The 16,366-nt window shown below is 32.8% G+C and overlaps 1 protein-coding gene across 1 annotated transcript in view; it reads right to left on the reverse strand.

Moving 5' to 3' along the window:
* The window catches only part of LOC128562024 (phospholipid-transporting ATPase ABCA3-like), a 222,445-nt gene that overhangs the window by 68,736 nt on the left and 137,343 nt on the right, over positions 1 to 16,366 (reverse strand). Inside the window, exons 15-18 of the mRNA XM_053556640.1 lie at positions 14,486 to 14,636; positions 6,986 to 7,084; positions 6,627 to 6,792; positions 5,453 to 5,747 (exon numbers count right to left, since the gene is read on the reverse strand). Of these exons, the coding sequence (XP_053412615.1) occupies positions 5,453 to 5,747; positions 6,627 to 6,792; positions 6,986 to 7,084; positions 14,486 to 14,636 (711 nt within the window). The remainder of the gene's footprint in view (positions 1 to 5,452; positions 5,748 to 6,626; positions 6,793 to 6,985; positions 7,085 to 14,485; positions 14,637 to 16,366) is intronic.

A 16,366-nucleotide genomic window follows, 5' to 3' on the forward strand; every position in this document is an offset into this window, starting at 1 on the left:
ATATGTAAATCTCTTTTGGGTGTATATATCTTAGTGTTTCTGTTTTTTTTTTTTATTAAATTATAACTGTGTACATTGATGCATTTATGGGGTGCAGTGTACTGATTTGATATACAATGTGAAATGCTTACATCGAACTAAATAACACATCCAAAACCTCACTTAATTATTTGTTGAGGTAAGACAATTATATTTTTTTCTTTGTAGTTGAGTGTTACTGTTTCTCTGAAGAACTCTGACTATACAATACATAAATGTTACAACTAAGATAAAATGGACCACTTCTTCAAAGCACACAAAACAACTCACCCAATATGAAATAGATCATTTGAATAACTATAAGTTTAATATTAAGAAAAGTAATTCTTAACTTAAAAATCTCTCAAAAAAATCTTCAGGTCAAGATGTTTTCACTGGAGAATGCTATCAAATATTTAAAGAGGAATAAGCACTAATTATATACAATAAAGTCTAGGAAACAAAAGAACATTTCTCATTTCATTTTATAAGCTAGTATTACCTGATAGAAAAACTATATGAAGATACTACAACAAAGCAAAACTACAGATCAATATCATTCGTTGACAGAGATGTAAAACTCCTTAATAAAATATTAATAAATAGAATTTAGAAATATATGAAAAGAGTTATTCACCATGGCCAAGTGGAATCTATTCCAAGGATACAATACTAATTTGACATTTGGCTATCTACAATATCACCTATCATAATGATAGGCTAACAAAGAAAACTCACAAAATCATACCAATCTGTGGATAAAGCTCCTCAGAAAATTCAACATCTACTTACAATAAAAACTCTGAGAAAAACAGAACTACAGGTTCCTTGAGTTTATATAGAGCAGCTAAAAATCCTTAAAGTTAACATTATACTTATTAGAGAAAGACCATATATATTTTCTTTCTAAAAATGGGAATAAAGAATAATGTCTACTCTCAAATCTCTGATTCAATATAGTGATAGAAACTGTATCTAGTGTAATAAAAGATAAATAGGGAATAAAAGGCATAGGAATCACAAAGAAAGAAATAAAACTGATTTTATTTGTAGATGACATGATTGCCTACATAGAAAACTACAAGGAACCAAGAAGAAAAATTTCTGGAATAAATGAGTTCATCACGGTTATAGGATACGAGATAAATGTATAAGGATACAAATTGCATTTTATATACAAGAATAAGCATGTTTACATGAAAACTAAAAGCACAATACCATTTTCATTTAATATAAAATGAATATAGAAGTATAAATTTAACAAAAAATATATAGGACTTTTATGCTGAACACTACATAGCATTGAAAGAAATCAAAGAGATCCTAAATAAATGATGGGGGATAGTGTGCTCATGGATTGAAAGACTCAACATAGAAAAGATGTCAATTATCCTCAAATTAATATATATATTTGATCCAACTTCTAACAAAATTCCAAATTTTGTTACTCTACCAGCTATTACATATGACATTGGTGAAGAAAAAGATACACAGATTAATGAAATAGAGAATCTCAAAATAGATCCATACTTGCCTAACTCCTTTTTGAAAGGTACAAAATAATTAACTGTATATAATCATTCAATAAATATAGCAAATGCTGCTGGAGCAATTGGACATCCATAGGCAAAAACCGACATCACATGTTATACTAAAATTAATTCAAAATGTATAATAAACTTAAATATAAAATATAAAGCTATAAAAGTTTTAGAAAACTACTAATCTTTTAGTAGAAAAATATTCAAGATATAGGGGCAGGTAGAGTTCTTAGACTTGACATTAAAAGCATAATCCATAAAAGAAAAATAATACATTAGACTTCATCAAAATGAAAAAAAAAATTCCCCCCGAAAACGATTTAGGTAATGAAAAACAGTCACAGTAGAGAGAAAATAAAGAACTCTTAAAACTTGATAGTAAAAATCTCAAAAAAACTCAATTAGAAAATGGGTAAAAAAGATGAATACACATTTCACTGCAGATGATATTCAGATGGCAAATTAGCACATGAAAAGATGTGGAAATACAAATCAGGGAAAGGTAAATTAAAACCATAATGAGACATCACTACTCACTTCTCAGAATGGCTAAAATAAAAATAGTGACAACACCCAAGTGCTTGGGAAGATACAGAAAAACTAGATCACTCATACCTTGCTGGGGTTAATGTAAAATAGCACAGCCACTCTGAAGAGCAATTAGGTAGTTTCTTTATGAACTAAACATGTAACTACCACATGAGAAAGCAATTATATTCCTTGGATTATCTCAGAGACATGAAGTCTTATGCTCACACAAAAACATGTACACAAATTTTCATGGCTGCTTTATTCATAATACACAAAAATCAGGAAAAACTCAGATGTCCTTCAATGGATGAGTGATTAAACACATTGATGTATGTTCATGTGATGTAATAGTACTTAGGAATGAAAAGGAATAAACTACAGATCCACACAACCACCTGAAAATTACTCTGAGTGAAAATGTCAATCCCAAAAGGCTAGTACTATGTGATTCCATTTTTATATCATTCATGGAATGATCAAACTGTGGGAATGGAAAACAGACTTCGTAGCTGCCAGGTGCTAAGTGGGGAGTAGCCAGGAAATAGGTGTGATAACAAGGGCAACAGAAGTGATAGAAGTGTTTTGCTATGTTTGTTTGTTGTTTGAACATCTGATATTTATTTTCTCACAGTTCTAGAAGCTGGGAAGTTCAAGACCAGAGTACTGGCCAATTCAGTTTCCCAATGAGGGCTCTGTTTCTGGCTTGCAGAAGGCTGTCTTTTCCCTCTGTTCTCTCATAGTGGAGAGATAACACGTAAGCTCCTGTCTCTTCCTCTTCCTATAAGGACCTTAGTCCCATCATGGCATCCCAACCTCATGACCTTATCTAAGCCCAGTTACCTCCCAAAGCTCCTACCTTTAACTACCATTACATTGAGAGTTAGGGTTTTAACATATGATTTTGGGGGACACAAACAGATGGAAGTGTTTTGTATCTTAATTATGGATGTCAGTATACGATTTGTAATACTGTAATAGAGTTCCGCAAAATGTCACCATTGTTACTTATGATCTCTCAATATTATTTTTCTTTCTTTTTTTTGGGGGGGGTGGGGATTTTTTTTTTTTTTTTCAGTTTTTGGCCTGGCCCGGGTTTGAACCTACCACCTCCATTATATGGGGCTGGTGCCCTACTCCTTTGAGCCACAGGCGCCCCCCTGAATATTATTTTTCACAGCTACTAAAAATTTAATTCAAAATAAAATGGTGTTGCTGATTCTTACTCTCCTCCACATCGAAAGAGAATATGTTTTTTAAAATTATAATAGAGAAACAAATCTATTTAGTCCACTTCAGATAAGTCATTTGAACCTATCATTTTTCCTTTAGCCCTATTATTTATTTAGGCTCTTATCTTCTTTTGCTTAGACTATCACAAACATCAGTGCACCTGACGTTTTTGACTCTAGTTTTGCCTCTTTTCAATTTTTTTCCCCATATTCAACTCAATTTGGTGATGTTATATCTAATTTATGCTTATACTAGACATATAAAGGAAGTCTTTGCCGCCCCACAATGTACTTTGAGAGACAGATGAAAAATGTGATAAATTCCCCCAAAGAGGTATAGACCTAAATTATGACAGAAGAGAAAATATTTAGTTCTGTCTGGGAAAGAAGATGGTATTTTATCAGTTATTGAGCTAGAATACATTTCTAAAACTCATATCCACTTATTTCATCACTTTGCTCGAAAATTAACAGTGATTTCCTCAGCACTAATGTATATAGTACATAAGAAAAACATTAAAGATGAGAAGTTACCTAGAAGAATGATTTTTTCCCCTTTTCTTTACCTTAAAAAATAAGGTTAAAAAAAGGCATAGAGATTGGAATAGATAATTCCAATAAAATCAAATAGAAAATTAGTAGAATGCAATTATAAAAGATTCTGTGGCTAGGATAATTAAAGAAAAATTTAAATTTAAAATGCAAGTTTCTTAAAGCAAAGTTGGACTGCCTGAGCCTAAAGAATATTTTTCTATGCTTAGATAATTTTTAGCTAATTAACAGAAAGATAACATTTTATTGAAAATAGATTATCAGTGATGGGGCTTCTGTATTATTCCATTGTAATTTTAGTTATGTTACAATGAAGCATATTCAGTTAATCATTTTATATTTCATAAATTTGTAAACAGTAGATTGCAACACAAAAATATCATTTTATAATCAGGACACTTCTTTTATCCTCTCTCTTTACTGTGTGTCCTTGGTTAACAAATGCTAATCTAATATTCATGCAAGGAAGATAAATCGGGACAAATAAATATGATCAGCCAATTTACTATAGGTTGTTAAATCAAGATTATGTTGATAAGAAAAATCAACACTTCCAAATGTATTTTCACCCCTCATAACAAAACCTAAAGGAGAGAGAGAGAAAAAAATATCAGGTTTCCTAAACCTGCAGGCTGTTTGCTAACCTTAAGAACATGATTCATTATGAGGAAGTTAGAAGAAAAAAATCCAGTATCTGGGAGGAAATGATTATACTTGAAAGAGAACAGACTCTGTGGTCAGAGAGGTAATATGGTGCCATGAGTGGTGAGTTTTTAGATGCAAGGAAGAACAGATTAAATTCAAGTCTCTGTGTTTACTAATTGTCTGATTTGGGACAAATTACTCAAATTCCTAAAATATTTAAGTGCTCCTCATTTAATTGAGGGCATTACCCACCAAATAGGGTGATTACTCAGATTAAATGACAGGCGGATAGTGTTTAGCAGGTCTTTTTAAAAATGCTCAGTAAATGTAAACTATTGATTTTACTATCTTAATATCTTAAAAAATAAATGTATTCTTAGGAGCTAGCCCATTAAAACTTCAATATCTTCTTGGGGATGGGACACTATTATCTGAGGAACTTTAGCCAGCAAATGTGAACAGTGTAACCTGGCTCTTTGTACCTTCAATGATTCCCTAACAATAAAAAAAAAAAAAAAAAAGACTTTAATACTCTTGTTTTAGATACAACCAGGCTAGCAGATTATAGAATGGCTTTCAGGACATGGGACCACCATCCCACGTATGTGATACATGACATTCTGGCCAGCACTTTTTAACAATTTCATCCTAATTTCTTAGTAAAATGTATTTTGGCATTTTATTTTATTTTTTTTACTTGAAAAGAACAATAATTGCCTTGTAAACAACCTATGGTCAAAATGCTTAGAGTAATAATTGAGACTAGTTATTTTAAAGAGTGTATTCCTTGACTCTAATTTAATGACCACTCTGATATTATTAGCTAGCAGGAAAAGAATGGAGCACATAGCAAAATACTATAGTTAAGATCATTCTTTAGAAGTAACATACACTAATCATCTCTATTACAGTCTTTCTTTCCCTGATGAGCCTTACCTTGTACTTCCTTAAGTCTTTGATTTTCAGGCTTTAGAATACTCTCAAAGTTATGCAAGAGAAACATAGTCAAACGAGGATCCCCAGAAACAGAAAAAGGCACAACGGTTTGACCATATTGACCCAAATCCATTTCCCTGGCATCATCAACATTAAAAATATTGTTAGCTGTCAAGAGAAAGGCAAAAGAACCTAAAAGTCCCAATATCTGTAGCAAAACCAGATTCCAGTTGCGCCAATTGAACATCACCCTCTTTAGGAACATGGCACGGAACTGCTGGTTGTAGAGAGAACACTAAAGAAAGAGGAGAGAAACATAACATTACAATACTCATTGACATAAGCAGGTCATTCACATTCATTAAGCACATAGTTTATACAGATAAATAAATACTTGGCATAGAACCTAAGCATAGTATGGTAGTACACAATAATGTGATCAATTTTTTCTTTGTATAAGGCAGGGAGGGGTCAACAAACAATGGCCTGCCTTTGTAAACAAAGTTTTATTGGAACACAGATGTGCCCACTTATTTCTGTATTGCTATGTTGTTGTGCTACAATGACAAAATTGAATGATTATGACAGATTAGATGGTCCATAAACTTTCAATATTCACATGGTTTGCTGACCTCTGCTACATGTACAAGATATTACATAAAATGTTTAAGGTTTGGCTTTAGATTATAACACACAAAGTCTCAACAGAATGATTTTCCTCAGACTCCAGCCAAGAAAGCCAGGGTGATTCATAGAAGAAATGGATAAGCAGAAGAAGAATGAAAGAAATATTTGGCAACTCAAAGAGACTTCCCGGAAAATCATACTGAATAGGGAATGATGCCTTATGCAGTAATAATTCCTACTGAGAAACTTAAAAAAAAAATTGTACATACTTTAATTGCCAAAAATTAGGTTTATCAGAATCTTTAATTTAGCTTCAATAAACCAATTTTGGGGTTTCTAATCAGGAAAAATGTAAATTCTAAAACAGAAAAAAAGAACTAAGGAATAATCATGATGAAAGAAAACAGCTTATATCTTTATCTAGAACTCATCACTTCTACATTAGAAAATTAATTAGGTACAGACTACTTCCTATCTTTACATAGACAAAATGTACCTTTTATACTCCAACCAAATATACATGACATTTCTTAGTAAAGATGCTCACCCCAGTATTAAACTTAATAGTTGGGCTTTCATTTAGAATGGAAGAATCTGAACTCGCAGTGTTTCTTGACACATTTCTATTCTGGTTCCCAGTGGAGAATTTGCTCCTCTGGGAAGGAGGCTGCGCAGCTTGGATTTTTTTGTCTGAAACTTCCATGTGGCTGACCCTATATTAAAAAAGAAATTCAAAGCATTTTATTTTAACTTTATCCCAATATGTCTTGTTTGAAGAATGTGAGTTGCAACCCCCAACTCAGAAGTTTTCATGGTTTGCTCACTGCAAGGCAACATTTGGAGGCAACACGGTCAAATGGTCCTTCCACTCCAGGGTTTTTCTTTTCTCTGTATGTTGTTACTTACCTAAGGAAGACTTCTTCCATGGTAGTGACAGAAGCACCAAAACTAGCAATGCCCAAAGTTTTTTGTCCTTCTTCCAGAGAAGTAAACAGACCTTCAAATCTAGAAGTAGAAGAGGAAGAGAAAAAGCTATCACTAAACTAGATGGGTTTCCTATTTATATCTAATTATGCTAAATTTATTTCCCTTCAGCACTGAAGAAAATGTAGATCATTCTTCATATCAGTGCTTATTATAATTTTATACCTCTACAAATCAGAAAGGTGGGACAAATAGAAAGAAACTAATAAATCATTATAGCAGTTTATTTTCTGAATTGTGTACAATGCACACATATTACTCTCCTAACTAAAAGTAAAAAAAAAGAAAATACAGGTGAATCTGCTCTGCTTAGGTCTTGGATACATGTACTGTGGGTCCTCTGACACAACTTTCAATAGACTCCATATGTTAATTGCTCTAGCTAGTTGACATGAATTGACTTACCACACATACACTTAGCTACGGTTCTTATTACTCAGAAAATCAAGAAAAGAAAATCACAATAGGAAAAAAAAGATACCTAAAAACAGAAAATAGAGTAAGTGCAGTAAAACTTGAAAACTTAGCAAGAAACATGTAATTAAATATATAGAAAAATCTATAGAGCCCTATATAATGTGGAGACATCAAGACTTTTAAAGAACAGTTTTCCTGGGAATATCTTATAGTGTTCGAAAGATTATTTTGTGTCAGAAGCCTCTAGTTTTCAAATTATCTCTTTTACTTTCCCAGTGAACTTCAGTTGAATCTATATTTACACACTCTTAGTGTTAAGGGAACTAAAAATTGCCTCTTTTAGAAAATGTATCAAAACATCCTCCACATTCAAGCTTAATTTCTATCTAGCTTTGTACAGTAGTTCTAATCTTACACTTTGAGTTACATAGGACAGGTATAATCCACCTGACAGCCTTTGATGTGTTTTATGTTCATTTCCTCTTATGTTTCTTCATTCTCAAAGCATGGCTTTTCATTAGGGTTTACCTATATCTTCAGCTATATCTTCTTTTTCTTTCTTCTACACTTTTAGTCATTAAATTTATGTATGTGCATAATACAAACTTCAGAAAATAAGTACAGTAGAACCTCCATAGTTGACCACCTCCCTATATTAGCCACCTCTGTAAGTCGACTGGACATGCACCACGTATACTCAATGGAAGTTCCTTATGTTGGCCACCTCCATATGTTGACCAATTTGTTACAGTCCTCCAGTGGTCAACTCGCAGAGGTTCTACAGTATATATATAGAAAACAAGAATTATCACAATACTATCTCATAGGTAATCAACGTTATTATGTTAATATTTTGTCATAATTATTTATTTTTGTTTCTAATGGCTTTACATAATATGGCACAAAATTAGAATCAAACTTTGTACTGCTTTCTTTTTTTTCTATTTATTTTTTTTTATTTTTATTTTTATTAAATCATAACTGTATACAATGATATGATTATGGGGCATCATACACTCACTTCATAAACCATTTGACACATTTTTATCACAGTGGTTAACATAGCCTTTCTGGCGTTATCTCAGTTACTGTGCCAAAACATTTACATTCTACATTTACCAAGTTTCGCAAATACCCCTGTAATATGCACCACAGGTGTGATCCCACCGATTCCCCTCCCTCTACCCACCCCCCCTTCCCACTTCCCCCTATTGTTAAGTTGTAGCTGGGTTATAGCTTTCATGTGAGAGTCCCAAATTAGTTTCATAGTAGGGCTGTGTACATTGGGTATTTTTTCTTCCATTCTTGGGATACTTTACTAAGAAGAATATGTTCCAGCTCCATCCATGTAAACATGAAAGAGGTAAAGTCTCCATCTTTCTTTAAGGCTGCATAGTATTTGTACTGCTTTCAAATGCATGAACATAGCACAAAGTAGTAATAAACTAAATATCCATCAACAGTTTAATGAATAATGGTACACATATTCAATAGAATAAGATCTAATAAAAATGGAGATTTCTCACAGTCATTTTGCAAATGAAGAAATCCTATAAGTTTTAACACATATTTATATATCTGCAATAGATCTATTTTTTTCTAATTATGTAGGTTTCATTTTGTTATATGTACCATATATATTCAATAAATATAAATATTATGTAGATAATATATATTATCTTTGGGGGGGTTTAGAGAAAAATATTAAAAGAAAAAACACTGACCACTCTAAGGAAATGTATTCCTGTTAACATTTGATGTACTTCCCTCCATTAATTACCTGCATTTTTTTGATAATTAGATATGTTTTCATTACAAAGTCTTGCTCAGTCACTTGGGTGAAAGGCAGGCATCATCACAGGTTCATCATAGCTCATAGTAGCCTCAAACTTTTGGCCTGAAGCAATCCTGTTGCCTCAGCCTCCTGAGTAACTGGGGTTATAGTCATGCCCTACTATGCCTGGCTAGTTTTTCTTTCTTTCTTTTTTTTTGGTAGAGACGGGGTCTTGCTCTTGCTCAGGCTGGTCTCAATTCCAGAGCTCAAGCAATCCACCCACCTTGGCCTCCCACAGTGCTGTAATTAATGTACTTTATATGTATTATATCTTAGAAAATAAATAAAATAAAATATCTAATGACCAGCCTGAGAAAGAGTGGGACCTTCCCTGTGTCTACAAAAAAATAGAGAATTAGCCAGGATTGTGATGTCCACCTGTATTCTCAGCTACTGGGGAAGCTGAGGTAGGAGGATCACTTGAACCCAGGAGTTTGAAGTTGCTGTGAACTATGATGACTCCATGGCACTCTGCCCAGGATGATAGAGTGAGGCTCTGTCTCAAAAAAAAAAAAAAAAAGAAAAGAAAAGAAAAGAAAAAAAGATCACTAATTACAAATGAATTTTTACATATGAATGGATGCGGGTAACATCCAAATAAGATAAAGAACATTTCCAGCGTCTCACAAGGAGATTTCAGCATGCTCCTTCCTAGTCAACAATCTCCTCACCATGCACATACACACATACAATATATGTTTTTTAGGATTCTATAAGTAAAGATTAGCTTTACCTTTTCTTAAACTTCATATAAAAGACACCTGACAGTCTGTACTTTTTTGCCCAACATACCGCCTGTGAGATTTCTTCATGTTGTGTATACCACTAGTTCATTCTTTTATATTGCTGAGTAATAATCATTCATATTCCTACCAATGGACATTTTGGTTGCTTTTGTTTTTAGAGCTATTATGAGTAAAGTGGCTGTGAATGTGAATATTCTTTTATATGTCTTTTTTTATTTTTATTTTTTTAAGACAGAATCTCACTAAGTTGCCCTTGGTAGAGTACCATGGTGTCACAGCTTATAGCAACCTCAAAACCTTGGGCTTAAGCAATTCTTTTGCCTCAGCCTCCCAGGTGGCTGGGACTACAGGCGCCCACCGCAACGCCTGGTTATTTTTTTTTGTTGTTGTAGTTGTCGTTTAGCTGGCCCAGGCTGGGTTCAAACCTGCCATTCTCGGTGCATGTGGCCAGCGCCATACCACTGTGCTATGGGTGCTGAGTCCTTTTATGTGTCTTTTGATGAAACCTGTGTCTTCTAGATATATACTAGAAGTAAAATAATAGGAGCATAGGATAAAAACATATTTGGCTTAGGGGAAATGACCAGATATTTTACAAAGCAGTTTTACCATTTTAAACTTTATGAGCAATTAGATACAATTTCTTTGTTCACACACTATAGTCTGTCTTTTTAGTTTTTGACATTTTGGTGCATGTATAGTGGTAATGTAATGCTCTCTTCTTATTCTTTATAATTTTGCTCATATTTCTGGTAGAGGTTTTTGACATAGTCTTCTCTTTAATCAATCCTACTATTTTCTGCTGTAATTACATGATCAGTTTTTCTTGTAGCCAATCAGGAATTTTATCTTTTTGTCTCATTTTTCCTCTTCAGACCTGCTTGATCTAGATTCAGTGTTTACTTTGATTTGATTGAAACCTTAAAGGAAAATTTCAAAAGTTTTCTATTTTTGCAGTATATTTATTTTCAGGGTTGGCATTTCATTATGATTTCTCACTATGATTCTATTCTTCCAAAAATGCAGTACCTTTCCTATAGTCCATTCTTTTTCTCCCACCTTTATAAAAATGTACTTATTTGTCCAGCACTAACTTGTAATCATACATAATTTCAAGAGGAAATTCTAAGACTGAGACATGATTCTGCCTGATTCAGTGATTTCCAAGCTCTCTTTCTAGTATTTCTCCCATCCCTGATAATCAACCTTGGGATTATTGGTTCCAATGTGTGGAGTTTAAAATTAAAATGAGACTGGCCTGCCTCCAGTTTTCTAACATTATGATACAGATGGAAAAGCATAGGTTTTGGAGATAAATGGGCCTATGTTTGATTTCAATGCATGTCACTTGTTACTATTTGATTTAGTCTTTCTAAACTTACAAATCATCATATCACTTGTAAAAAGGTAAAATAAGCACATTTTATATATTCTCCTTATTTGTGATAATGTTATTTCACTTTAAAATTTATTCTTCTACAATTATTTTATAGTGATTTGAGAGGCTCATATGTACTTCATCATAGCTTGGAATCTGGAACTTATTTGCAGCCATGAGCATCACCCTGAAAATCTCTCCTTTTTTTTTGTTTGTTCTTTCAAATTAAAAGACAATTTTCAATTTTCTTTGAACAAAAAGATGGAATCCAAGTAAGAGTTGAGGAATTCTGCTTGTTTGATGACAGCATTGAAGCTTCTTTCCCTTGATGTTCTTGGTCAAGATATAATTTTAGATTTTTCTTTTTCTTTTGCTATATCCCAACCACAAAATCCCAGACCTTTAATAAAAGTGGATGCAAAACTAGAAGAAGAAATCAAGTCACTTGAAAAGAGGCACTTCCAAAGCAGAACTCATTCCATAAGATTTCATCTGGATCTATCATGTTCATATTTAATTTCCTTTCTATTTTTTCCTAATTAACCTGCTGGCCCTGATATCAAATATGTAGTGCTAGCTCCATTTTTGCTCTACGACATATATTTTTATGACCCACATATAGCTTTCCAACTTTGCTAAGGAGCCAACCTTGCTCAAGACACACCAAACTCATATAAAAAAAAAAAGAATGATGTTACTACTTTAAAAACTTCATTGAAAAACACATTGGAGGTGGTAACTGTCTGATGCTATTATGTATAAGTCTCTCTTATTTAATGGATTTTAGGTATTGTTCTATTTTCTTTACACTTGAGATCTTATAGTCAGAATTTCCTTTTTGAAGCTTCCAAATACTCTTGAGTAATCTTTCCTTTCAAAAGGTCATGTCGTGGAATCTTGCTTTTCTATATGCCTTAAAATTTTGTTATGTGTCTGAAATACCAAGTTCCTTCCTTCTTTGATGCCATGAGTCTATCATGGTATGGTAAATTCTCCAAAGGTATCTGACATCTGTTTTTTCCCCTTCAACCACCATTTTCTTGACTAGCAGAATTAGATTTATGGTAATAGTTTATTTCTCATTTACTCCATCTTTCTACGAAGTATGATTATTGTCAAAAGAAGTCAGGAAAATGTCAGGAGACTTACTTTGAGGTAAATAAGACAAGTCTTTTGTCTATACTTGAATTATTCCCTTTACTGTGTAATCTTGCTTAAACTTTGTATCAGGAATACCTCCTATTAGCTTGTAGGGGTTTCACAAGTTCCACAATATATAACTTGTTTCTTTCTCCTTCTATTGTCATTCACTGGTTTTCCTATACATTTCTACCTCCTAGTTCAAGAATTTTAAGCATATAAATATTCCCTGATATGTAGCACCATTCTGATATAAGATATATATCAACATAGGTACATATAGAGTGCTGCATATTATTCTACTGCCAACTTAACTTTCATTCTAACAAGTCTCATATGGTTTTACAACAAATTATAACAATGCTTTAAAATTTCAAAATCACTTCCCTTGTAGGATATATTCAATAAATTGGAATACAGGTATATGTGATTAAACATCACTTGTTTTCTTTCATATTATTTATTCAGACAAATTAGAGCAATGTCTGGGAAAAAGTAAGTGCTCAATTACTGTTAGCTATCAAAATTTTAGCTGGAAAGGAATAAAATAATTAAACCATAATTTCATGTTTCATGTTATATTCTAAAATAAATAGATTTGTAGGTATTTACTTTTCTTATAATTTTCTTCCACCCATTTATCAGTTTAACACTCTCCTTGTTAGAGAAAACTGAATTCTGAGCAAACATATTTTTCCCCAAATTCATATTTTTCATTTTATTCTGTAATGAGTCTACCATTCCATATCTAGATTTATTGTCCAGAAGTCTACAATTAGTTGTTCACCTCTTGGAACTTCTTCCTATTTTCTTCTTCAGTCCAAATGATTAGTAAGAAGCTATGATAAAACATCATCTGCTTCTAAATCCTTCCATTTCTTGTTTTAGACATAACCTTAACATAAGTACATGATGTTACTCATCTTGCCTGAAAATTTTATTTGTGTACATGTCAGAACAAGCAGATAGGGTGATAAATTTATGTAAGGACTTTATCTGTGTATCTCTTTCAGATAGAGTCTGTAGCTCCAGGTGGATCATTGCTATCACCTTGGGCTATGGTACCAAGTTTATGTATGAAGATTTCCATTTATTTATGAATGAATCAACTACTTTGTATTTTTGGGAAAAATACATAGAATGTTATCTCCCATTATTTATTATATTTATTCTTTCATTCCTGTTTATAACTAAGGTCTTGGTTTAATTTCACTCTCATGCTGCTGCTTCTTAATAACTTTCCAATTTACAAAATAAACAAAACTCAAATAGTGCACTTCCTTTTCCTTCTCTTTCTTCTTTATGACACATTGCTCTTTTTCCTGGAAAAGGAGAAATTAATAACCTTCATATTCTTTATGAACATGACAGCTGGTTTGATCCTGGGAATACCAAAGCAAGTACTTGTATATGGCAATAAGATAAAAATATCAAACAAAGAGCTCGCTGATAAATATACTTTGTTTCCATCTCATTTTTGTTTGTTTATTTGTTTTTTGTTTTAGGATAGTTTTCTTAGGAAAAGTTATCTTTTCAACTCTCTTTGAGGAATAATTCTTTAATTCAAATAATTCAAACTACCTATTTCCCCTGGCTTCTTGTCATCGTGACTCCAAGAGCCAACATCCAAGCCATCTTACTTTTTTCCTCTCAATATCTTAATATTTCCCTTCACTCTATTCACCAGGAGTAATTTTTACTTTTACAACAATATACTGGCAGTTACCACCAATTAGCCTCAGGAAGCTACAGTCATTAGGAGATATTTCTAACTTTAGTGCAAGTGACAGCTATAACAGGACTTTGCTTGCCAAATAACTCTCCTTGCCAAGCCTGAATTAACTAGGGAAAGTAACAATGATTTCTTGCTATCTAGAAATCACCCATTTAGCTCTCAGTATCCATACCTGTGTGCATACTCTTTGGGTAGAATAAATGATAATTCAGTTCCAACATTGTTCTCCAAAGTAGCTGATGGTGTATAATATTGAATCAATTTTGAGATTTCTTCAACATTACAGTTAGGTTCCTTCACCATAACTATGTGGTATCCCACACCTGAGAAAAACCATTTAGAGAAACAAATAAAACAATTTTGCATTTCCCATACTCTTGTGAGACTGTATTAGAGTTTCCCTGGCTTGGTGAGTGAGAAGAAGATTGGGCATGTCACAAATCATTTGAGAATCTAATAAATATTTCTTTATAGTTTCATTATTTTTCTTAGGGACTGATATGATCTGGATTATATGACAAGATAAGTGAAGATAGTATGAAAGTCTCTGTCATCTGGCTTCTCATCCTATTAATACTGAAATGTAAGAGAATGACATTAATATTCATTATTGGGTACCTATTATATTCCAGACAGTAAAAAAATCAGATAAAAATTCCTTCCCTCAGAGAAGTGAAGAAAACTCCTAAAGTACCTTGTGTCTCCAGGTACTTACTTTACTGACTTTCTGAATGTAGGGGTCCTCTAGGGTAGCAGAGAAAAAAAATACCCCAAGGGCACTCCAGGATGTTGTGAAAACACTGAAGTATCATTTTATTCACATCAGTGATATGATAAAAATTACAAAACATGCAAAGAAACAAAAAAGTATAACCCTAAATATGATGGAAAAATATGCCAACATAGAGACTGGCCCAGGTGTAGAAATTATGAGATGAAGACCTTAAAATAACCTTGATAACTATATTAAATAATCTAACAGAAATGAAGAAAAACATGGTATAAATAGATGCACAATTTCTACAGATTAATGAAACTATAGAAAAAGAAACAAATAGAAAAACTAGAAAAATATATAACAAATGAAGAATTCATTCAAAGATTTTAAAAGCAGACTAGACAGAAGACAAAAAAGAAGCAATAAAAATGAAAATAGATCATTAAAAATGATAAAAACTGAGACACAAAAAGGAAGCACAATTTAAGAGAAGAATCCAAGATGTATGTGAAAATAGTAAAATGTTTAACATGAGTAACAAGTACCAGAAGAGGAGGAAATATCTGAAGAGATAATGTCAGATAATTGTTTCATTAAAAATGTATTTAAAAAATCAACCCATGAACCCCAAACCTTATAAAATCTCATGCATGTTAAACAAAAAGAAAATTATACCCAAATATGGCATATATAAATTTCTAAAGATAAAAACTAAAGAAGTCTTAAAAACAATGAAAGAAAAAGACATATAAACACATAGGAGGTTAATGATAAAAATGAAATGATTTCTCAGTGGAAACAAGAGCAACCAGATCCTGTTATTATAAAATGACATCTTTAATATCCTTAAATAATCTGGCAAACAAAAATTACAAATCCATTGGAAATACCTATAATAAGTAAAGGTGAGTTTAATTCCTGGTCCTGGTGGTGTTAATAGGACATAACCTCAACTCTCACATAAACAAGTAAAAACATTAGAAAAAATACAAACCAAGGGGCAGAGACAAGATGGCTGACTGAAGCCAGCTTTCACAGAGGCTCCCATCCAGAAGGGAGAATTAAAGGACAGAAATTTAGCAAGTAACCTGGCAGATTAGAACTGTGCCAGAGAGAAGGTTGAAGAACGCACATCAACCCTGCTGAGGTGAGCTGCAACCCCAAGGATACAAAAAAAAGGTACAAAATCCATCATCAAGTGGATGGGAGTCCCCTCCCCCATGAGAATGGCTTGGAATACCCCATTAACAAATAAACAGAGTTCAAAAGTCCTATCATTGTATTCCATGGGAGAGACTGTCTAAACAGTCTCTCTGGACCTACTTCCCCTACCAG

Source organism: Nycticebus coucang, chromosome 12 (genome assembly GCF_027406575.1).
Source record: "Nycticebus coucang isolate mNycCou1 chromosome 12, mNycCou1.pri, whole genome shotgun sequence".
Taxonomy (NCBI): domain Eukaryota; kingdom Metazoa; phylum Chordata; class Mammalia; order Primates; family Lorisidae; genus Nycticebus; species Nycticebus coucang.